This window comes from Mya arenaria, chromosome 1 (genome assembly GCF_026914265.1).
Source record: "Mya arenaria isolate MELC-2E11 chromosome 1, ASM2691426v1".
Taxonomy (NCBI): domain Eukaryota; kingdom Metazoa; phylum Mollusca; class Bivalvia; order Myida; family Myidae; genus Mya; species Mya arenaria.
In genome coordinates this window covers 41,814,019-41,839,624 of record NC_069122.1, presented here as the reverse complement: position 1 = coordinate 41,839,624, position 25,606 = coordinate 41,814,019, and the positions used below count along the sequence as shown (strand labels likewise).

Sequence of the window (25,606 nt, the reverse complement as noted above, 5' to 3'; positions counted from 1 at the left end):
GTAATGTCTTTCGACATAAGCTTTATATCTATGTTAATTTCATTTCTAATCTAGCAGCCAAATATTTCGGCCAAATTAAATTTATATTTTACATTTGTCTTTGATTTTCCTGAGCGCAATAATTGACAATTCCAAAGAGGTTACGATGAGACTGTTCAAAGGCATAAGTTGAAAGCCAAACATGCACTAAACGAGACACTAAGAATTAACAAAACAACACAGACATACCACAGACAAAACACGACAGAATATCATACAACATATAAGCAAATGTTGGCGTTCACTGGGGGTTAGGACCCTTTATCAACATTAACCCTTTTAAACTTTCTATTTTAGTTATCATACGGCTCCTCCTCGCCCATCCTATCAGACCGGAAGCGGTTCCCCAAGTTCTTCCGGATAGCGACTCCGGACCAAAAGGTGAACGTGGCGAGGATCCAACTCATGCAGGAATTTGACTGGAACAAGGTCGCCACAATCCACCAAGCACTCGAGTTCTTCTCCGTGGTTTGTATAATGGTGTATGACATTCGTCATAGTGATGGCTTATCATGTTAACTTTATTAAATAGGTATTGACATACATTGTCAAAAAGACAAAATTGCAGTAAATGAAAGTCTTAGGCTCGTTTTCATCTTACCATTATTATACCTATAAGTATTAATGATACCATGAATAAGGTGGCATACAAATGATTAATGTTATATTCATTGAAGTTCAAATCAAAGAATAGATGGCTTCAATGTATATTAATTTCAATGTATAGGTAAGTGATCGACCTCCTTGTTGTTACGTTATTTCCTCAAAACATAATTTCTAAGCTATAACGGAAAAAGGTCAGTTCCACTGCAATTAAGTCGGTATAAACAGAGCATAATAACAAGTATTCCTTTTATAGCATAATGAATCGGCAATAATGAGCATCGGTGCTGTTATGAGATCATACAATCAAACCATAGAAGTGTTTATGCTTAGGCCTCGCGAAATGGGATCTCCGGAAAGAGTCTGATTTCCATGCAGTTCTCGTATGAACGCTTACTAGTAAAGAGGCATTCGTAGCAACAGTTAGCCCGGCTTATGCCGATTTAATGGTTTCGTAAAGCAAAAATAAACACTACTACTAACTTAACAACTGTGACAAAATTGTTTTGAAAGTTATAATTATATAAATGAAATACATATTGCGTGTAAAAGAAACATCTTTTTATTTCAGGTTCAACTTTAAGTTAAGAAGTTCATTAGCTTGAACGTGATTGCATTAAAAAGTAATATTATATCATAATCAGAACAGAAAGTTTACAATCGTACACAGTAGACGGAAGGCTGTTCTGCACTTGCAGGACTTTATTAACGTTATTGGTTTGCATCATAATGACGTTTTTATTTCCTTGATGATAGTCTGTTTGTTTTTTCAAATCTTCACAGCCAGGAAACTAGTGACAGCAGTGGGTTACAAATGCGCTTTGTGGAAACATATGTTTTCTTTAGCAAATTCCTCGTCTACAATAGCGATTAGTATGGTCTTCCTTTTTTGACCTAGGTCACGGATGACTTTGTTCGGAGAGCTTTGGATCTGAATCTCACCATAATTTCCCAGGAGATTTTTGTAAACGATCCAATGTCTAGGGTCCAGAACCTGAAGGTCAGTAACAACTAGTAGCTATTCGACTTTCTCGGATACGTTTTACAGGTCAATGAAACAAGACATAAAGGGCAGTATTAACTAGTTTACAGAATACTCTCTTAGAAGAGTTTAATATGTCCCGTTTAGTCCAGTCCAGTCGCTATTTAATGTAACGCTGTAGGTCTTAGGAAATCCTAGAAATACATTAATAGTATATCTTGGCTGACCATGACAACAATTTAAATGCTTATATTTTTTTGAAAAAGCCAAGAAACTCCGAAAAGAAATCATTATTATTATTATAATTACTACTTTTATTATTTTTTATTCTTCTTCTTATTATTTTTCTTATATTATTATTTATCTTTTATTATTATAATTATAATAATTATAATAATTATAATAATTATTATTATTATTATTATTATTATTATTATTATTATTATTATTATTATTATTATTAGTAGTAGTAGTAGTAGTAGTAGTAGTAGTAGTAGTAGTAGTAGTAGTAGTAGTAGTAATAGTAGTAGTAGTAGTAGTAGTAGTAGTAGTAGTAGTATCATTATTATTAGTAGTAGTATCATTATTATTATTTTAGCTATCCCAAAGGCAAAATAAGCTGATTGCAAATAGGCTTTAAACTAAAATTTATTGCTTTTTTCACAGTGTGTGTAACTGTACACTTTGCCTTTCTTAACGTATTTGGAAGACACTGATGCGACATTACATATAACTGTATTGTTTATATACATAATTATTATTTCATATTGTCAGAAGCATGATGCCAGAATCATCATGACAGCGATGTATGAGGACCGAGCGAGAGCTGTGCTGTGTGCGGTAAAATACACATATGTCGTAAATAACAGTTCTTCAAAAACGTGTTACCTGTGTTGTTTTACTTCTTCTACAAAGAACAATTTTCAGTTTCAACCGGTATTCTTCGAAATACAGATTAATAATCCAGTTATTTAGGCAAAGCGATTACCATACTGTCTTTTTAAAGATGATTGTTTTAAATGATTTTTTTGAGTGATTGCCTTGAGACTTAACTATCTTGGTAAAATTAACGGTAATCTCCGGGTCTAAAATCCAGCTGTGGGGATATTGAAATGTTCATAAAATCTGTTATGATATTAGACTTTAGAGGACTTATAAAGTTAGTAGGTTTGTTTTATATGTTGTTCGTGTTTTGGGGTGATAAACATTTACATTCTATACTTCAATGTAGTTATATTTTGCTGTCAAAAACTGGACCTCACACCTGGTGCATTTCTTTTTGATTTTTAGTGTTATCATATAAAACAGATCTTGATTTATGTTGCAAAACAATGTCCCGTGTGAAGACATTGGACATATTTTGTTTGTTTTTGTTTTGTTTTTAAGAATACATATAAAAGCAGGTTTAGTAAGGAGTTTATATATGGCAGCATTAACCATTATCATAAGTGTGTAATTAAGCAAATTAGAATATGTTTTTGAGAACTACTTTTTGAGAACTACTTTCTTCGTTAATATATCAAAGAAAATAAAACTATAATTATAATTGAATTAAGTTTTTTTCCGAACAACCATATAAAAGTATATAGTTTATGTTGTTAGCATATTTCAATATGTGAATTGCACACAAAGGCACACAGGTTTACCGAATCAATGTATCTCACCATGCTACAAACATTAATATGCCAAAGTCTCGGTAAACGTTACAAAATTTCGGATAAAAATCAAGCAATTAAACTATTTTTAAAAAAAATTCAAAACAAATGGTTAGGTAAAAATTAGGTTCGATCACTTAAGTTTTTGTAAGACTTGTCTTGTTGAACCATTTCTCAACTTCAAAAAAAAACTGCTGAAATATAATGTGATATCGCAATTTCCTGGTATGCTTTTGTGATCTAAAATGTAACAGTATTATTATTTTCAGTAACTAAGTTGTTCCATATTCAGATATTTTTAAAGTAAAACATTTTATTCTAGTGATTATCAGCAAAAGTCATTAATCAAAAGTCGTCGTAACTAAATTCTTATAATTCCTCCGATATCTTATTCTAATTCAAAGTTTCAATTAGATATCTGATTTGCACATAATCTTAAACGTTAAAGTTGGATCGAAGAAGATTAATGATTTGCGTGTTACAGGCATATAAGGTTGGTTTGTACGGCCCCAAAATCGTGTGGGCATTCGCTGGCTGGTTCTCCAGTACTTTCTGGCTCGAAAAACAAGATGACATTGACTGCACTCCGGAGCAGATGGCCATGGTAGCAGAGGGCGCCTTTATAACCTCAGCCGTGTATTACAACCCTATAGAAGAGAGCGGTATTCACGGAATGACAGGTAATATATTGTTCTTTCTGTTTTCAATATGTACATTTGGCACTCATGTATGGCAACATAAATTGAAACAATGTCAGTTTGTTATTTCTTTAGTCAAAAATGTTTGCATTCTACATGTGATGTTTCTCTATTACTTAAATAGAATATCAAACAAAACAAAATATCTAAACTATATCAAAAATCTACTTATACACACCGATCTTATAAGAGAAAAGTTGTAAATAATGGGCCCAAATATTTATAAAGACAATTGTGTTCTACCTGGATGCAAAGGTCAATGTCGGAGATCTGTCTTCATATCTTTGTTTGCCTTTATCGTACCTTTGAATTTGGTACAGTTTCTACAGCTGGATTCATTTGTGTGCGTGTGATGTCTATTATCTTTTAGAGTACGTTAACTTAGTTTATCAGTTTATATGATTTTGTGTTTTAACTGTCTGACTAGAGTATGTTTTATAGTTATATTTTTTGTAATTATTTGTAATAGTGGGGAACAATGTGAGGTCGAGTGCCCCATCAGCTAGTTTGCTCTCTAGTAAGCTACTATGGCACTGGTCTTTTGTGCGTTGGGTGCCCTTCGTTTAGAGTATGGTATGCATCGGCATTTTGTCTGTACACATTATCTTCGTGTTTCTGGGTTTATTCCTGTAGATTCCATTGTATCAAATTACATCCGATTTCCTTAAAAACTGTCATAAAAGTTCGTGTTATCATTTACACTGCATTTTATTTCATACTTACTTGTTACATGCAAGTGTGAATGTGTCGTTCGGAACAAAAAATAACTTCCTTTAGCCAAGAAGAAACTCAATATGCAAAACGATGTGAGAGTGAAAAATGTCTGCATTTATGAGAAGTCGAGGAGATAAATACCATCAGTCACGCTATTGATTTATATTTTTTTAAATATGAAGGGTATTTACTGTCACAAAACCAAGTAAAAGAAGATATAATATTATGGGAAAAATAACACCTAGGTTTTTTTTGTTTAGATTCGAAATGTAGGAAAAAAAAAAATGTTTATCACTGTATATGGTTCGTATTTCCTGTAAAGCCTTGGGTTTGCCAGTTGATTAGCTGTTTTTATCCAATTTAGATTTATACTTAAATAGCTGACGGTAAAATTAATATCTGTATAATGCTTTTCAATCCAATAAACTCGGTTTAGGAAGAGTGTCTAACGACCTTTAAAATATAGTCATTTATCACTTTTCTATTGCATGTTATTGTTTGCAAAAGCAAAATTTGCTGGATATTCCCAAAATGAGTTTACTTTCAAAAACAAAGACACACTTTATAATCAATGAAATTTATTGTTTTTCATTCTTATGTCTGAACATAACAGTAAATCATATTACACAATACATCTATCAACTTTATAAGCTCGAACCCGAATATAGTTTCTTGTGCGCCGTATAGTCCATATATGGTTTCCTTCTTCCAATAATCGCCACCACTATCTTGGAAATGTTTCATCTATACATCGCAATCGGACAACAGCCGCCATTTTGGTACGATATAAATGTAAATAACCCAATACGGAAAAATATTGGGTCACAGCGTGAGCAGTCCTGTGCCAATAGTGTTGCGTCATTCATGTTGGGGCTTTATATACTTTTATATGTTTTATGTTCAGTAATGGAATGCTGATCAAGCATCCTCTCTAACACGTGTAACACAGTACCATTTCTTCTCTATTCGTGCTCTTACCTTGTGCTGCCGTGTACAGAGTCATTAATTTCCGCGCTGTTTGAACATTTTATAGCCTAGAAGAAAGAAGTCTTCGAGAAAAGGCATATAATTACACTCCTTTGTTGTTTCATGACTAAAAAATGCCAACCATCTTAAGAAATTTTAACATCTCAGGTAACTCCAATTACCTGATGAGCTTCCAGCCATCATCCTGAAAGCAACTGCTACAGACTTAGCCCCTGCCCAAGCTAAGCTGTTCCAGCTTTCGCTCAACCTAGGTGAAGTACCTCAAGACTGGCGGGATGCCTCGGTAGTCCCACTTTTCAAGAAGGGCGACCGACACCAAGCATCTTACTATAGACCAGTATCCTTGACGTCCATAACGTGCAAACTCTTGGAGCACATAGTGCACAGCAATGTCATGCAGCACTTTGACGAGCATAACATTTTGAGCGACAACCAGCACGGTTTCCGTAAAAGACGCTCCTGTGAGACACAGCTCCTAACCACAATCCAAGAAATCGCCTAAAACACTGCTAAAGGGAAGCAAGTAGATGTTATTCTATTGGACTTTGCCAAAGCCTTTGACAAAGTCCCCCATGTCCGCCTACTGCACAAGTTGGACCACTACGGTGTTAGGGGAAACATCAAGAGATGGGTACAGTCATTCCTATGTAACCGAAAACAACAAGTCGTTCTTGATGGTGCCAAGTCAGGAACAGCAGATGTACTATCCGGCGTTCCGCAAGGGACAGTCCTTGGACCTCTGTTGTTTTTAGCCTTCATCAAAGACCTCCCAGACGTGATCAAATCATCATCATCTAAGTTATTTGCTGACGACAGTGCAGTCTTCAATGTGATCGAGAACGACCCTGATGTACAACTCCTCCAGGAAGACCTCGCGGCACTGGAAAAGTGGGAAGAAAAGTGGCAATTGAGCTTCAACCCCACTAAGTGTACTGTCATCAGAATCGCCCCTCGTTGTCGAAAAATCATAGACACCAAATACAGTCTCCATGGCCACACACTTGAAGTAGTTGACGCCAGCAAATATCTTGGAGTCATAATCACTGAAAGCCTCACCTGGGAGAAGCACATAGTCAACATCACATGCAAGGCCAAGCGGATACTGGGATTCCTACGCGGAAACCTTAGGGAATGCAGGCCACCTCAAGGAAGCTTCATACAAGGCCATGGTCCGGCTCTCACTTGAAAATGCAGCCACCGTCTGGGACCCACACCAGCAAAACCACATCAAAGCCATTGAGCAGGTCCAGCGTAGAGCAGCCCGCTTTGTCTTCAACGACTATTCTACAAAGACCCCAGGATGCGTCTCCTACATGATCAAAGACCTTAACTGGGAGTCCCTCGCACAGGTCGAAAACACAACCGGTTGTCCATGATGTACAAGATCCGCAAAAACCATGTAGACATCAAAGCAGACAGGTAACTCCAAAGTGGCGATGGCGACCAGGGGCCAACACCGGCTATTCCAGGAGCGAATAACAGACCAGGTACTGGCAAACACCTTCTTCCCACGGACAGTGCGTGAATGGAACCTCTTACCTGCTAGCACAGTATCTGCGCCCACCATGGATGCATTCAGGTTGCTCTTAGTGGAGTAACCTGACACTTCTTTACCAGACATGACACTGTATATAGTATTAAAAATTTTAACATTTAAGACACTGTGCGAATTTTAACATTTGAGACACTGTGCGCCACCACCACGCCTAGTCTCGTTGAGCTACTTACGCTCTTTGAAGAGCCCAGCTAAGTATATGGAAGAAGAAGAAGAAGAAGAAGAAGAAGAAGAAGAAGAAGAAGAAGAAGAAAAAGAAGAAGAAGAAGAAAAATTAAAAGTATTATATTTCAAAAGGTTGACATATAGTAGAATAAGTCTGTGTTATTTGAACTGACTGGTAAGGTTCATACATTTACGATTTTGTATTATTTTCATTGTGTCAAGCCACATTAGTTTAAATAGCATTTTATCATCGAATTTTTCATTACCTAAACACAAGACTTGTCCAAACAATATATAATCAAAAGTGAAATTGCGAGATATCAATTATGAATTTAGGAATGATGATCCATCATCGGACATGTTTTATGCCAATATAATTTAGATAGCATAGAAAGAGGTTGCATTATCAAAAAACATGTTGAGAATAGTCGATTGTTTCATTGGGATACACAATTTTATTTCATCGCCTGAGCAAAGAATGTTATATTTTATAAATGTGAACTTTCGATGTTCACATACCAGTTTTTTATTTGTTTAGTATTCAATTTAATTCAAAATAAAGTTAATTGGCGTTGAACTTGAAATTGAACTGCAAACGCGAGATAATTTATTGATGACCGTCACGCATTTCCGAAAATGACGCCATGAACTATTGTACAAGCTTTATGTGAGTTTATGTTGTATTTATACAGAAAAACGGGCCAAAGTTTCTCAAAAGAGTGATATCTAAGTTAATTTCCCTGTTTTAAAACAGTGATATATCAATTGCATATCAATGACCATCTGAAAGCTCTATATTAAAAAACTTTATATCGCCCAAATGTATTACAGTATTTATAAAATAATCCCTAAATTACACTGAAAAATAGCTAACCTAAGCATTCAAATCGGCAACGGCATTAATGACAAAACTGTGTTACTAACTTTTTAATTTCTCTCCTTTTATAAGAAAGGCTTTCGATTCTGTTACTAGGATAACAATTTGGCATAGGCTGTTACAACACCATACCGATGAAAGATGTATAAGGATAAAACATGAAATGTAATGAAAGGACAAAGTCATGTCAAGGTTCACAATATTTTATCTCACTTCTTAATTTGGCATTCTGGTGTAAGACAAGAGGAAAACTTATTACTCCTCTTCTGTTTTAATTATTTTTAAATGATTCATCTCAGTAAATGTCGTTGCGCTTTTAAGGTTATGAAACAAGGTATAAAGCTATTTTCGAGTGTTAAAGTAGTGATGATGTTGAAGTTTATCTGTTTGTTTCATTTTATTCTGATTAAACGGTTCTGCTTCTTACTCAAAAGGTAGTTATGTGTGATTACTGCTTGTTTTGAGTCTACAAGTTAATGCTGCTAAAGGTAGTAATATTGCGTGTTCTTTAACTTAAAACTACTTGAGAAATAATTTAGATTTTACTTATTATAATGCATATAGTTGCGAATTTTTCATACCCAGGAGTAAAATGGGGTATAATGCTGAATTGGCGTTTACAAAAAGATCGCGTGGACCAAGCAGGCAAGCATTACTCTCTATAATCCGAAAGGATTCTGCAAACAACATTTGTAAATAAAAACATACAATTCATTCCTGGGCATGTATATAATAGTTTGTGTAGATGTAACATGATGTTAAACAGGGATATTTACAAAGGTGTGTTAATCACCTTTCAGGAACTAAATATTTACAGTTTCAGACTTCTTGGACCGCTACTACAAAGACCCAGACTATAACACAGACCTTGATATATACAAATTTGTCCTCGGACAGTCGTACGACCACATCTGGATTGCCGCCTTAGCACTCAACTGCACCGAGACTGAACTAAAGCGTAGAGGTAAAAGAGTCCTGAATCATTCTGGCTAGTGATATGAAAAGATTATTAGTACTGCGCTTTGATCCGGGATGTTGTATTCGACTCAAGTAGATTTTTCTGATTCGGATTTCACGAGGCGCAAGCCGAGAAAACTGAAATCTGCAAAAATCCACGAGAGTCGAATACGACATACCTTATCAAAACAAAGTTTGAATGACCCTTTCATAATATATTATACTGGTTAAATCACATAAATGACGCATGTTTTCTAAACGAATGTATTTCAAAAGACGCATTATTTTGTACAATCACGTCATTTTAACATCGCACCACGATACTTGTAATGACGTGACGTAAACAGAGTGAGAAACGACCGTATTGCGCTGGAGTCGAATACAAAATACCGTATTTTTCGATATGTATTGCGTGTACATTTATCATGGGTATATGATTATAACACATACTGACGACATTCATTGTAAGCAGAGGGTTAGAGTGTTATTGTGGTATAAATGTCTGCCTTTCACCCAAGAGGTTATGGGTTCGATCCCAACCAGGATGCGGGCGGTATAGTGGTATAAATGTTCGCCTCTCATCCAAGAGGTTGTGGGTTCAGTCCCACCCATGGTGAGAGTGGTATACTGGTATAGGTTTCCGCCTCTCACCCAATATGTTTAGAGTTCGAAACCCACATCCGGTCACAGCTCTGGAAAGGATCAGCTTTCTTCACAAGCGAGCTAACGAAAATAAGTCCAAACTTTAAACTAAATCTGTGTTACCATGTTGAACATCTTAAGGGAATAACCAAAGAGACATGAAACAAGTGAGCATGGCTTTGAAGGGACTAGTGTTTATAATTACATATAGATATTTCCATTTATCTTTAATTCTTTGGTTTTCCCTTATATTTCAAAGACCTGATCAACAGTGAACAAACATTATTTGTAGAAGTTACTAATTAGTAAGTTAAAGGTGTCAAGTTGCTATTTCACCGGACTATGAATTCTTAATTGGCTATTCCATGTATTTCCATTTAATTTTGTGACGAATTTAACCACGGTGGTAAATTTTCGACTTCTACCTGAATGAACAGTTATTTCCCTTTCTTTTTGTTTTGTTTATCATTGCCATTAGTACCCTCAGAAAACGTCTGCTTATTTTGAAAGGTAAACACTTAATGACATTATCTAAGAAAGTACTTGATAGAAGTTCTTTAATATTGATTTTAATGATTGAAAGAAATAGTTCTTTTGTAAACGTCGAAGAGAACATGTTTTAGTGTTATTTAATCCACTGGAACTTTGTAGTTGAAAAGCCCAGGTTTGACGTATAACTTTGTTAGAAGCTGACACTTGGACCTGGTTATAGTTAAAAGATACAATAGCTATGTCATTAATTTTACGGTCTTACAGAGAAAACTATGTTATCTTGTATTGAGTAGTTATATCATTAATAAGTAATAGATAGTAAGCGAACCCTTCTCTATGTTTATACCAATTGAAATGAGTCAGAACTAGACAAGCTAAGTGACAACACTTTGTTCCATCCGAAAACGCCCACCTTTCGTTTGATTCACACAGATCATTTTCAAACCTATAGATTTGGGTGGTTTCGAAATTTATTGTTAATAAAAGAAACAGTTGTCAAAAAATCTAAGAAAAATAAGTTATACAAAACTTCTTTAATAATTTCTGTTATTCTTTATTTGAAACCAAAATCATTTCTTACAATCGAAAGGCTAAGAATCCAAAATAAAAAAAAATACGTATATACTGATTTTGTTAGTTCTGCCATTTATAGTAATTAGTGTGCATCCGTTATGTACTCTAATACACGTTGACACAGTTATATTTCACACTTATAACAATATATTCTCATAAATGCTCAAATAAAACCATATATTTCATATTGTTGTCATGTTCTTTTATTTATTGTTTCAAAACAGGTTACGAAAAAAGACTTGGCGACTTTACATACGCTGACGGCGACATTAACGAAATCATATTTAATTGTATGGGTGACTCGTCACTCGTTGGAATATCCGGCCGCCTCTCATTCTCAAAAGGAGGCGCTGACCCCGACAAGAGTATTTTGTTACAACGCATACAAGGTACGTAATTATGTTGATTTTCGCTTCAACGTGGCCCGCGTTCAATATAATTATTATCCTTGTCCTGAGACATGCCTCAGTGATTTCATTCAGACAAATGGCCAACTTATTTTACAGTCCATTCAAAACACTCGCATACTACTCTTTAAAATTAAATCTAAGGTAGTTAAAATCGGCATTGGCCTGGTGCAACAAAATGTGTCCAATTTAATTGTAGGGTATTGTAGTTCTAATTTTTGCTTCTTCTTTCCTAGGTAAATTTTTTCTAAGCTTGTATATTTTTTGCTGATCTCTTTTTCAAAGTTAAATGTCGGGGACATTGTGACAACCTTGGTATCGTTGTGACGGTGTTCTGCTTCAATCAAACGCTTTGGCATTGGTTATTACTCAAAAAAACGTAAAAGTTGTTCACATGAAACAAGCTTGTTGACACAAAGCGCAGACGTGTAACAAGGTATATAAATGTGGTAGTGGTGAAGGTCTGACACTTGGGCCTAAAAAGAAAAATACATTTGGTTCGGGTAACCCGACCTACATGCGCCGACCCTACCGTTTTTATAATCAGTTTGAAAATAAAAATGGAAAACTTAAAAAAAAAAAAACATTATTTTTTTAATTGCTTTTCAATTTGTTGTTTAAAACCTTAAATGCTTATACAGAAGATAACTTTCCACCACCATTCTGCTATGATGAAAATGACATTCTTATATAGGCCTTGTGTGGCTGATATAGACGAGCTTTAGCGTTAGCAACTGGACGCGTTTGTTAAATAGCAATTTTGAATATTTAAATAGATAATTGTATCCCTTGACTCACTCTCGACTCATTATCTCTTAAAAGGAGTAGGTCCACATTTCACATATCTGTTTTACTGCTGAAAATTAGTTTTTAAAAAGGTTTCTTAAGAACAAGTTTACCCATGGTACTGTTGCGTTTCTAGACGTTATTCTCCACATAAAATGAATCATAATTGGCACTACAACAAACTAAACAAACCCATCATTATAAGTAAGATGACAGGTTTTTTTTTCATTTCCATGGCCATCATTTGTTGTGATTTTTAGGTTCTCAGATTGTTGAGCAATTCATGATATCGATATTCGGAGCGAAATTTTAAATGTTCTGTCTGTATTATATGGAAAAAATCAATACACACAAGGAGATTCATTGTAATTTTTTGATGTCAGTGTTAAAATGTTGTCTCTTTTACGACTTCATTAACTAAGGAAGAAGGTCGGGACATAAATCTTGTCCTAAACGTATTATATTTTCAACATCTTATGAAATCAAACCCTGCACGCACTGCCTGTCAAGCCGTCAACTTTATTCAGATTATTTATGAACCTAGGCCATTATTCATCAAACATCTTAAGTTATTTCCTAACATAAGTATGTATCACACTGTTCATTTGATTCGCATGTAGTAACTTAATAATATCAGATTTTGTTTTTATTTTCTTTAATGTTATTGAATAGTCATACTTATATTATTCTAAAACCACTTATAGTCTTCTTTTAAATTGACTATGAACATTTAAAAAAAAAAACGATCTTGACCCGTTTTTTCCAACATCTTGGGTCTGAGTTTAAGGCTCATGAATTAAAACTGATTTGTTTTAAACTTATTAAAAATGTTATCAGAAGGGTAATAATTGCAACTTGTTCTGTATCTGTAACAGATGACTGTATCTTTAATTATTTACACCATTTGAACCATTCATAACAAAGATGTTTTGTTCCTTTTAAGAATTCGCATTTCTCTTGTCTCAAACTCGGTATCAACACGTTAGTACATGTGGACCCTGCAATGTATAATAGGGAATAGCTTGTAAGATAAATGTATTAAAAACACATAAATGATGCCAAACACGTACGTTTGAAAGTAATAATATCGATTGAAACAATTTATTGACAGTACTGAAAATAGTATTCCTGCCAACGCCTCTTGCACTGCTAGTTCTCTTGAATCAATATTTAATAACATTGTTGAAATCTAGAGCACTAATTATGATACTGAGTCATGCTTACCAGTTAAAAAACTACTATTAACCCTTTCGCCTTTAATAATGATATCGCAGGACAACCCGCATTAACTTGTTCTGCATTATTTAATGTTTCCGTATTCTGACTTCCGAAAAGAGCATGAGTAATAAGTGACACTTTTTTAGCTTTTGGGTATGTTGCACTACCTTGTATAAATAAGCCTGCTTTATAACAGAACGGGCCATGGACTCACATGATAATTTTTGATAAAACGTACACCTAGGTGTTTGACAGGTGAAGTTTGCTCAATAACAGTGCCATTAAATTAATATTTAGAACTGTTTCTGATCTTAATTTAGGCTTGGAGCCAAACAATACAGACTCTGTTTTTCCTCGGTGAAAAGACAATTAATAATCGATTAACCTTAGACTCACATATTCAAGATAATCTGACAACTCGATAAATGACTTATTACAACAAGTATACTAGGACCATCTGCATGAAGTAAACTTCTCTTTTTTTGACCACAGAAGACGTATCATTTACATTAATTAAAAAAGTCAGTGGGCCTTAAATAAATTATTTTGGAACATCACATGTATTATTAGAGGAGGATGAAAACATTCAAGAAAAATCCACAAGGTGGTGTCTATTAGATAAATATGAATTTAACCATCTGATAATATTGTGGTCAAGACCTTACGCTTGCATCATTTATGAGGAAAATGGAGTGGTCTACAATATCGAAAGCCTTTTGCAGATTCAGAACCATGCCTGATATAGTCTGTTATATGTGTAAGACAGGTGTCTGTTGATAAACACTTCTGAAACCAGACTGAACTTTATAGAGTGAACTTCGTTTTCTTAAAGATACCGTTCCAACAGCTCATACACTACCCTTTCAAATATTTTGGAAACAATACTAACTATGGAAACGGGTCGATAATTCCCGACTTCGGTGTTTTCATTTTTCAATGGGAACAACCCTTGTCGACTTTAAACCATCGGGGACAACATCTTAAATAATAGATTTTTTATATGCGTAGAGGGCAGGAAATTTAATAGCACTATCCCTAACAAACCGGGCAAGAATACCATATAATCAAGTGGCTTTATTTTCACTTAAGATGGAACGCGACCCTAAACTAATAATTGATGAAAATATCGGTTATTTTAGCTGGAACATAAAATAATGACAGACGTCTCAATATTGACTCAGTGGTAAATTTTGAAGACTTGTGGTTTCAAAACTGTTTCGAATATTGAAAATTTTAAAAAAATCAGTCCCTAATTGGGCATATGCTGTTTTATTTGTTTACCAATTTTAAGACATTAACCGAAAAAATACTCAGGGTCGAGCTCCAGCTTTAATTATTTAGATATTTTTAAACTTTGTTCTCTGATATAACAGAAAAAGGAATAACTGCTCGGTAAACTACCCTTAGCGTTGTAAAATGCTAATATAGAATTCTTTTCAAAATAATGAAAAGGCAATGGAAGTTTCTCAGCAAAGTTAGAGGCAACAGTGTTTCTTTCTGCTACATTTAAACTTGTAAAAACAAATACCATTATCAGTTTTAAGACCAATATACTACATAATGATTTTTTTTTCCTTTTTTAAAAGGTAGACCAAGTTTTTTCAAAGTGTACCGCTAAGATTAAAAATCGGATTTTTTTCGACGGATCTGTAAAATAATGATGTTAAGCTTTTCTTATAAGTTTTTGCGATCCTTTTCTTATATGATTAAAATAATGTTTTTTTTTCACAGAGTTATCTGTTTTATATACATAAAAAACTCTGTATCATCTATTTCTTAACTGTTAAAGCAATGATTTTTCTCTCAGACACATCTTTTTATAGACATAAAAAAATCTGTAACACTCGATGAATATCAGCATTTATCCAGAGTTCTGTCTATAGTTTTATTCTCACTTTTTAAACCAGTGAGAGCAATGTTTTTTTTAGATTTAAAACTGTCTCAAGCTTCGGAAAAATTGTCAGTGAGGTAAATAACATTTCTGTCTTCAAATAATAAAGTTAATTGGAAGTCTTTCTTGTAATAGTTCTTCAAAGCACGAATTTTATCAGTGATCTGCTTCCATACAAATGATTTATACAGTTTTATAGTACAACATAGCGTTCAATAATCACGAATACATATATTTATCACATCGCATTGATCATTACACGATCTGAGACTAAAATAAAGTCAATAGTTGATGATATTTTATAAAATCAAATTAAATCGTTATTTTATTGCTTAAAATGACACATATCAGTAAAAGCACTAAAATATGACATATATTTAACGCCCTGTTTTTCGTTTGAAAGATTCGTATTAAAATCTCCTAAAAGAGTTTCTTATGCTACAAAATGTGTACATAGACATACTGTTCTAAAATAAAATAAAAGTAAATCAGTTACGGAGGTCCGTCAAAGTCTCCACATAAAATGTGTTTGGACTTTCGTAATATCAGTTTCAGACAGGTTGCTTACAATTCCCCGTGTTTGAGATTTTTAACTTGGTCACTTCTTATATAGATACAAACACCTCCGGCCTGCCAATTTGTATCTAAACATATATAATACTTTTCAATATGTAACTCAGAGTCAAAAACAGATTCGTCGAGCCAAGTTTCAGAGATACATGTACAAGCAGCTCTAGTTATATTAGCCAATAAACGTAACTTGTTCAATCTCGGTAAAATACTTATGATGTTGAGATGGATGAAATGAAAACCACGCTTGTTGAAAACTTTGTTTTCATGTGAAAAACCTGATGAAACAGGACAACCAGGACAGGGATGTATATCTCCACAGGCAACCAAACGAAATTATAGTACTATCTGAATATGTAAAAAGGTGATACAAGGTGTAAACATGAGTTTTATCATCAAATTCACAATTTCTGACACGTAGTACAAACAATGTCCACACCAACAACGATTATAAAAGTTCCATTTTGCGTCTGATAAAACCGTAGAAAGCCAACTGTTCTTTAATTTGACGAATTGCCATTTTAAATTCATATTTTCCGGAAGTAAAAATCATGCCACCCTAGGTCACACACAACACAACTGTTGTTGTACCAAAATGACATCGATTTATCTTTGAATATATATTTTGTTTCTGATAAAATACATAAATACAATAGAAAACAAAATTATGCATCTTATTTGATTTTCTTTTTACAATTTTAGGAATCTATAACAATTCGAATAGTCACTTGATAACATTAACCGTTGTTTATTCACAAAACCTCGTGTTTGAACGTTCATAATCATAGTTAATCTCCTTGTCGTTTCATAACGTATATATTTCTTCATGGAAAGACAATGAATTTCTACCATGATCTATTTCAGGAGGCGAGAGATTGAATGTCGGTTATGTGACACAGAATACCAATACTAAACGAACTAACTGGATTGAAGGAGTGTTGAAATGGAAAGGTAGGACACAATTCAACATTTCCATCACATTATTTCCAGTGGTATGACACCATATTACGGCCGACATAGTATGACGCCTTTCAACTTTAGTTATGAAAGATATTATTATCAGTGGAATGGCACATTTCAAGCTAGCAATCACATTATAACAGGTGGAATGACATTTTAACTTATCCACCACATTATGACCAGTGGTATGACATTTCAACTTCAGCACATTATGAACTAACTACCAAAGCATCATAGTGAAATGACAAATATCAATTTAACCATATTTCATGCTTTCCGTCATATTATAACCAGTGGTATGACACATTTCAGTTTATCCAAAGTATCATGGTCAATGTTATGACGCCTTTCAACCTCATCACCAAATCATGAACAGTGGACGACAAATTTCAAACTAACAGCCTCATTCTAAACAAATAACAAAGATACAAGCAGTTTGAACTAATAACAGAAGCGTAATATAGCACAAGCTACAATGCTTTTTTCAATTCTGTCTTGATTATTCTGCTTTGTACATATATCAATTGACTGTTTACGATTCACCTAATATTGCCACAAAATCCTTCTTTTATACTCGAACGTTTTATAACTGGAAATTGAAAATGTGTTTTATTTAAATAGATACTGTTGAAACCAAATATTTGCGTGTCATACCGACATTATTTAAACTTGGTTATAACATATCTAGGATACTAGATACCTTATAACATTTCTGTAGGAATAATCAGTATAATTGAGATGTTGTTTTAAGAAAATTATTATAAATGTTCAAGTATAAAATGACATGTGTTAGGTATAATTTCTAAAGGCTACCAGTGTTTGTATCTTCCTTAGAAACATTCGTTGTGTTTATGTAATAGGTTATATATTACAATTTAAACGACTTCGTTTCAAGGGACCGATGGCGACCATTTGAATAAGTTCCTTTGATTTGTTCTACATGAACTATATCCGACTTTAAAGTTTATCGTTAAAAGTAAGCTCATCAAATCTGTATGTATGAAGTCAGTGTCTACAAACGAAAAATTAAGTTATCTTTGAAAGTCAGGTAATAAAATCGGTTAGTATGAAGTCAGGGCCTTTAATCGACTAAGAAACAAAGCACGTCGATATGCTTGGCTCTGATTGACTTCATAAAGCGATGAACTAGAAGTATCGTAACACAGAGGTGTTTAAACAATTATTTCTCCTCAAAATAGCAATAACTTTCATTTAAGATCGCTCCAGCAGACAGAAATTGTCACTTCGAAGGAATATATATTATTTCATTATACCTTCTTTTAAACCCATTAAGGAGTAACCATTATTATAACATGAATATGAAAGTGAAATGAAGGGATTTTACTCATTGTATTTATGATAATTAAATTGCATTGTAAATTATATGATGAGAGTCATATCATATAAATCTGATATAGTACTTAGGTCAATTCGGGAAGTATCGTTAAGAAAAATTATCATGACATCAAACCACCTTGAACAAAACTGTGACACCAGATAGTGAATAAATACAGAATAACAATTGCAAAAGAATTGTATTTAGATATACTGTTTTATTAATCAAAGTAGGTACTTATCAAAGCGGTCGTAATCTGGTATAATCGTAATATAATTTTATTATCGTGACTGGCATAAATTTGATATACAGAGATGCTTGCATGACTAAAGTAATGAACGGATTTAAAAAAAATGGATATACAGTAGTTTAGCTAACAAACCTCGAATCTAACTAATGAGATGTCAGTCAAGTACGCGAGGCAACATTCTATATATTTGATTTTACACACAATATTTTGTTATATTTGATTCGCTTCAAACAGGAAGTTTAGACATAGTTTCCGTGGAATTGTCACAATTTTCTGAAAGGGGGTCGTTTTGAAAGACGGAACGTGTTCATATTATGAAATCAGGCTGTCTTTGTTTGATTGACAATGTTCACCAGCGTCTTTGCTCTCTATCGCCGTTTTACATAAGCTACTGAAATACCAGATAACATTTCAGCCTTAGGAGATATACAGGGTCATAATTACCCTATCTAACATGGCTTTGACTTACTGTCTTTGTTTGTACTTACCTGTATAAACATGACGGTGATCTTAATTTGAGTCTACACTTATTTCTTCCAGACAACATAATACCACGTGACTCTACCTCCGTGACATACCGAGAGGTCACCATCCCTCCGTCAATGTACATAACCTTGTGTACCTTGGCAGCTTGTGGAATCATCCTGGCTCTCACCTTGTTTGGGTTCAACATTGTGTTCAGGAAAAACAGGTTGTTTTTTTAAACTGTACAATATGTCCTGGAAAAAGCAAAGAACATACAGGGATAAACTAGCCTGCTAGTGCCAAAGCGTAAGCTATTCTTTGAGTGAATTATCTGCTAATAAGGAAATTCAAACAATACAATGAAAACCATACTGACAAGCTTTAGTCATATTGTGTGATAGTTACCTAGCGTAGGGTTCGGGTTAGGCTAAGCTAATCCTATTCATAACGAATTATAACCATAGTATCTCCTAGTAATGACGTATTATCCCCTAATCAGGACTTAGCTTTTCCTTATTAGGACTTTGTTTCTCCTAATTACGAGAAAATATATCCTTATTAGTATTTGAATATCATCATAGACTGTGGCATAAGGACGCTTCCGTATGATGAACCCGCATGTCAATGCGTGTGTTTACATAATGATCAAGGACTTGGCATCGACATGCTCTTTTATACATCTGTGTAGTCATAACTTTGAATGCGCTTAAAGGTGAGATTTTATATGCTAGAAAAATATCTCTAAATGACAAGTCCATATATATTTGCATAGAGTAAATATGTACTTCTGTAAAAGGTTATATTCTGTCTTACTGTAGAGAATGCTTAAACTATAGCAATATTAATATTTAGCATCAGTAGTGTATTAAAGTCATGTTTTTTTAGTAATAGTATCACTCTGATATACCCTACTAGATTTGTTATGTCATTGAGACCCATCTAATACACCATCACTGAATATGTTACCTCATGGTGATCCATGTGATATAAAATTACTGGTTCAGTACCATCGGGGTGACCCATGTGACATACCATCACTGGTTATATTACGTTATTGTGACCCATGTGACATACCATTACATAGTTATATTGTTGTTGTTTTTCTAAAAAGAACAATACAATTGCATGATGTTAACATGAACGTGTGTTGATTTAGACGTAATTACGATTTAAAGTAGATTTACCTATGTTCCAGAAGTCCACAAATGATTTCAACCTTTAACTCACTGCTTCCAGATCGGTAAAGATGTCCTCTCCGAACATCAACAATGTGTTACTGTTTGGCTGTGTGCTGTGTTATATCACCGTGTTCATGAAACCGACTGAAACGAAGCATGGCGCAATTTGCAAGGTGATTGTTTTTATGGACCTAATGCAACATAACGGTCCTTTTACCTGTGTTAAAGCTTTTCACTGAATACCATTTTAAAACCTCCTATAGAAAACAACAAATTCAATACTTTTCATTGGTATAATTTTGGAAGTCTCAGTGAAGCACTTGGGAAAACCGATTAACACACACAGCATGAACTAGCAACATGAGCAAAGTATGTCTTGGTAACAACATGCCTGACAAAAATGGAGCTTACAGACGTGGTCGGCTGGCCGAGGAAAAACTGAGATAAACCCTCCTACTTGGGAAAACTTAGAAACCTCTTCCCGTTTGCCATCTAGATTTACAGGATTTGTCTCGTACCACTAGATGTCGGGCCTCATCACCCATAAGCTCCTTAACAAAGATGTATAGAAAACATATCATTTTCATGATTCATGTTTACGTACTTTATCAAGTTATACACATAGATATTACACGGTTATGTTCTTTGTAGACAAATGAAAACAGATTGGTCTTTCATATGATGAAATTGCATAGTAACAGAAAACGTTCACAATAAACATTTTCTTGTAAAATTTAACAATCAATTGAATCGATGTGAACGGATCGGTTCCCCAAAGCTGAATGCCTTTACATTCATATGCGCACGAAATTCCTCATGCTTATCAATCGCCACCTGGTGGTTATTTCATTAAAACCAAGGGAAAATAATTTCCTTCTAATTCGTTTTACTCAAACGTAGGAAATTATATTATCATTGGCCACAACTCACAGACCGTTTAAGGCATTCAAATTAAACTTGGTGCATGTGTTTCTATTGACATTTCATACAAGGGTAGTAATGACCATAACTCCTTCGGCGAGTTATATCTTGTTCGACTAGTTATTGTTATTATTGAAAATTTCAAATACAGAATAGAGCAGCGTTGGAAATGTAACAAATATCAATGTACAGTGCGAACTGCCTTGCTGAATTTGTTGCCTCTGCAGAAACGAACGTTCAGTCAAGCGTAAAGCAATGTGATTAATGCCCTCGTATGTTATTGTTTTGATACACACCTCGTTTTGATTATTCGTTGTGCAATGCCACTTAATCTATTGCCAAATGTGGATGATTCAGATATGCTTATAGGAAGTGTCAACACTTGTTAATGATCTTCTTATAGAAGTAAAATATGTCCTCCCGTAATGTCACTCGTATTCTTTTTCTTTATGTTTGCATTTTTGTTTTCATACCTGGCGTTGATATATGTGTATGTCTTTCGTGTTTAAAACAACCTTGAATTTCTTTTATCAAATATACACGTATTTGAGAAGTGCTTTATTCTTTGTACTCAAATATAACTTTGATTTGATCACATGAAAACTAAACATTATAAATAGAACATCCATATGTTTCAGACCGTTTTTCTTCGTCTTCTGTTACATCTATCATTTTGTACTTGTAATGGGACGCGTCTGCTTCTTATGAAAAAGATATATTAATATATTAAATTTACAATAACCATGTTTATTAAACATTTTTCTGTTTTTATAGAGATTTATCAGTGATATAAAATCGATATTTCACTGTTGCACAATCCCTTTCTTCTTGTATAGGCTCGTGTCTGCCTCTTCTGTATCGGGTTCACAGTGACATTTGGTGCGCTATTCTCTAAAACATGGCGAGTATACAGAATCTTCACCAACAAAAAACTTCTCAAAAGGGTAAGCGTTTGAATGATCGTCTGATTGGTCTCATATTGTAACTGTTGATAAACCATTAAATTATGACACAGTCATAATGCTTATTTCATTTTATGTATTAATTTACAATTTGTGATGTTAACGTAATAAAAAGACTGTGAAAGCACTTTGTTGCATAAGTCGGAGCCAGGTGGCAACACTGTTATATTAAACAAGAAAAAACCTTCGAGCGATTTATTGTTCAGTTTGTCGTCTTTTCCTTTATATTGCTTATTTGGCTCTAAATCTTGCTTATAAAAACACATTATATTAAATTTTCCAGACAATTAAAGACTACCAGCTTCTTGCAATAATAGGTATTCTTATTGCTGTGGTTACCGGCGTTCTTATTGCGTGGGAGGCGGTCGGACCTCACTCCGTAGTTGTGCAATACCTGGGAAAAGAGGTGACCTTCGTATTATAATGTTTGTATAAAGGTGTTCTTAGAGAATTCAATCGCTAATATTGTAGTCCTTATTACAACATGCAGTTAAACAACATGGACAATCTCAGTTTAAAATAGTATGGCACGAATAAAAAAAGAAAGAAATACAATAAATATACCGAATATTATTTCCAAAGCATAATAATGCAAAACACAGCTGATAAATTAACTTCAAGTAATCGACGTCCAGATACACACAAAAAACTCAAATTAATTTCGTTTCCAGGTGCATATGGAAGGAAACGACGCCGAGGTTCGACCATTTGTGCGCATGTGCAGGTCTGACTATTCGGTGTACTTCGCCTGGGCTATCTACATTATAGAGGGCGCCCTTCTGTCGTTTGGAGCATTCCTTGCCTGGGAAACACGACACGTAAGGCCATTCTATAAAATATATGACGTTTATTGTCCAACTCAGGGACTTTCTGTGGTTCGCTAAGTCGCAATTTCTTGTATAAATAAATGTTTTCGTAACATTAAAAAAATAATAATATACACCAAACTGCATTGAAAAACATCAGTCATTCGTGTCGATTTGGTGAGTTGGTCGGGCTACTGCAATCATGCAAAATAAAGGGTGGCCTAATGGATATTCCTAATGTGTACATATAATAAATCAAGCACTTTTGTGTGAGTAGTTTACTGAGTGATTTCCGTTTACCAAAGTGTTCATCGGCTGAACCATGCTCTCCTAACAATGCAGTGATAACTATAGGGACATACCCAGTAGTCGAAAATTAAAAAAAAAATAATCTTTTTTTTAGACGCACAAGGCACTGACCCAAACGGCAATGAACTAGAGACACAAATAATATAACACCACAAACACAAATACAAACACCACAAAAATACCAGACACGCATCACATTAAGTAATTCGATGTATATAAAATGCGTCGTCCCTAGACCATGTCTCAAAATCTTATAAATTAAATAATATTGAAGCAGTAAAATATGGAGCAGAAACACATGTTGACCTTGGCGAATATTACTAATATTCACTTGCAAGAAGTCCTATTGACCGAGGTCAAAATTCATCCAGAACTCTTAAAATGCACTATTAATATTGACGGTATAGCAAAAAAGTATGTGAATAAAATCATTCAACTAACAGTATTTAATATCAACAGCTAAATTAATATCAAGGAGGCGCTATTTCAGACCATAAGTAATAGTCCGCTATCAAGTAGGCGCTAGTTTATATCATAAATACGTGTGAGGTATAAAGAAGGCGCTAATGTAAACCATGAATATCAGTCGAAGTATCAAGGGTGTGCAAGTTTATACCATGAATATTAGTCGAAGTATCAAAGGGGGCGCAGTTTGGACCATGAATATTAGTTCACTACCAAATGAGGCGCTAAGTTAACTCATGATTATCAGGCAATTTCCAAGTGGGCGCAATTCAATACCACAGATATGTATTGGCTATCAAGGAGGCGCTAATTTAGACCATGAATATGAGTCAAATAGGCGCTAGCTAAAGGGTCTGTCACACCTAACCGATTTGGCTCGCCGGAGCTATACCGGAGCACAAATTTGGCGATTCTTTAGGGAATCGTTACTCGTACGGCAGCACAACGGCATAACTTCATTAAAAACGGTAATACATCGTCAGAACATTGTAAGAATACCGATGAAAACAACAGCATCGGCCGGAGACGGTATACATTTTTGAACGGCAGTACTCCGATGTGGCTTCGGCAATGTCACTATACTGGTAGCGCCTAGTTATGGATCGGTGGCCCTCCGGTGGCCTCAATTTGTACCGTACTGGTACAGATGTGATACCGTTATCCTGTCGATAAACTAATGATGAGTTACCGTTCTGAACGATGTGATACCGTTCTTCTACCGTATTGATGTCATTTATTGTAGTACAACGGCAGCGCATCGGTATCACTCCTCTATAGCTCCATGCAGCGGTGGCTCATCGATAGAATAATGTCGGCCCTTCGGTATAACATCGATGCCAGAAAAATGGTATTTCGGTAGCACATCGGCTCTAACGCTGGTACTTAATCGGTATTGCTACGATCAGTTGTGATTTTTCAAATGCTATTTCGACGGAGCTCTGTCGGTTTTCTCGCCGTTGTCAATTCTGTACTCCGGTTCAGTACGGCGAGGTACATTGGTAGTGTTTGACAGGTCCCTTAGACCACATAATTATATGAGTCGGATATAGAGGAGGCGCTAGCTTAGACCACATATATATATATCGGGTATGAGAACCGCCGATCACGCTCGAGACCTATGAGAAACTGTATTTCATACATCATATAAGGAAATTAGTTAATCCACATATTATACTATTTACTTTTGTGCTTAACTATATAAACTCACTTTAATGTATAAGACACACTAACATGTATTTATATTAGGTAAGGAAGAAAGACTCAGGCAACAAAGGTCATGAGATTGATTTGCTAGCAGATTACGTATTAATTTAAGGAAGGAATACTTTGCCAATACAGGTCATGAGATTGATTTGCTAACAGATACACGTATTAATTTAAGGAAGGAAGACTTAGCCAATATCGGTCGATTGATCAATTGCCTACTATGTGTGCCCAATGTGAAAATGTGTTTGGTCTACAAAAGCTCAGCTCAATAAGAGGCTTAGCTATTTAATTAAGCTTCATTCCTAAGGAACCCGAATAGCTATGAAGATAATGAAAAAAAAAAAACAGAGACACAGAGTGAGTTGCTATATAGTGTACAATCACATGTATTGCGATATACTAAGTGTATATAACACGCTTCTAACACAAATGGTGCATCGCCATTGGTCCTAGTCACGCGGTGATCCCATATTTTTCAATATTGGGTCAATAATATTCATATCGTACCAAAATGGCGTCTTTTTCAGATTTCGATGAATAAATGTTATCTTTCCAGCAGGTATTGGCGTCTTGATCAATGTCAATACGTTGTGCTCATGATATATACGTTATGGAGTTAGGTTTTCTTTGCCTCGTATATCGCATATCAGGTAACCTATGAACACCTGACTTCTAACATCACTGTTGGGTGCTTTATGCTATTCAAATGTATTTTATATAATTTACAAACATGTTCAACATTGATATTGTTTAAAGGCGCAAAAACAATGCCAAACACAAAACAAACAGACGACGCATCACTTCATTAAAACACACACATGGAATTTGTAAGCACTAAAGCATGTCAAAAAGTACTAAATAAGTTCCCAATATTTCGGTTAGACGATTGACCAGTTTTCACGCAAAATAACACGGATTTATAGTGCATCGCAACCCC

General features: G+C 34.6%; 1 protein-coding gene across 1 annotated transcript in view; it reads left to right on the top strand.

Moving 5' to 3' along the window:
- Positions 1 to 9,115: 9,115 nt before the first annotated feature.
- The window catches only part of LOC128227153 (gamma-aminobutyric acid type B receptor subunit 2-like), a 63,375-nt gene continuing 46,884 nt past the window's right edge, over positions 9,116 to 25,606 (top strand). The window contains exons 1-8 of the mRNA XM_052937407.1: positions 9,116 to 9,239; positions 11,164 to 11,328; positions 16,676 to 16,762; positions 18,898 to 19,048; positions 20,059 to 20,173; positions 21,758 to 21,865; positions 22,167 to 22,289; positions 22,555 to 22,701. Coding sequence (XP_052793367.1) covers positions 11,232 to 11,328; positions 16,676 to 16,762; positions 18,898 to 19,048; positions 20,059 to 20,173; positions 21,758 to 21,865; positions 22,167 to 22,289; positions 22,555 to 22,701 — 828 coding nt within the window. The 5' untranslated portion in view covers positions 9,116 to 9,239; positions 11,164 to 11,231. The remainder of the gene's footprint in view (positions 9,240 to 11,163; positions 11,329 to 16,675; positions 16,763 to 18,897; positions 19,049 to 20,058; positions 20,174 to 21,757; positions 21,866 to 22,166; positions 22,290 to 22,554; positions 22,702 to 25,606) is intronic.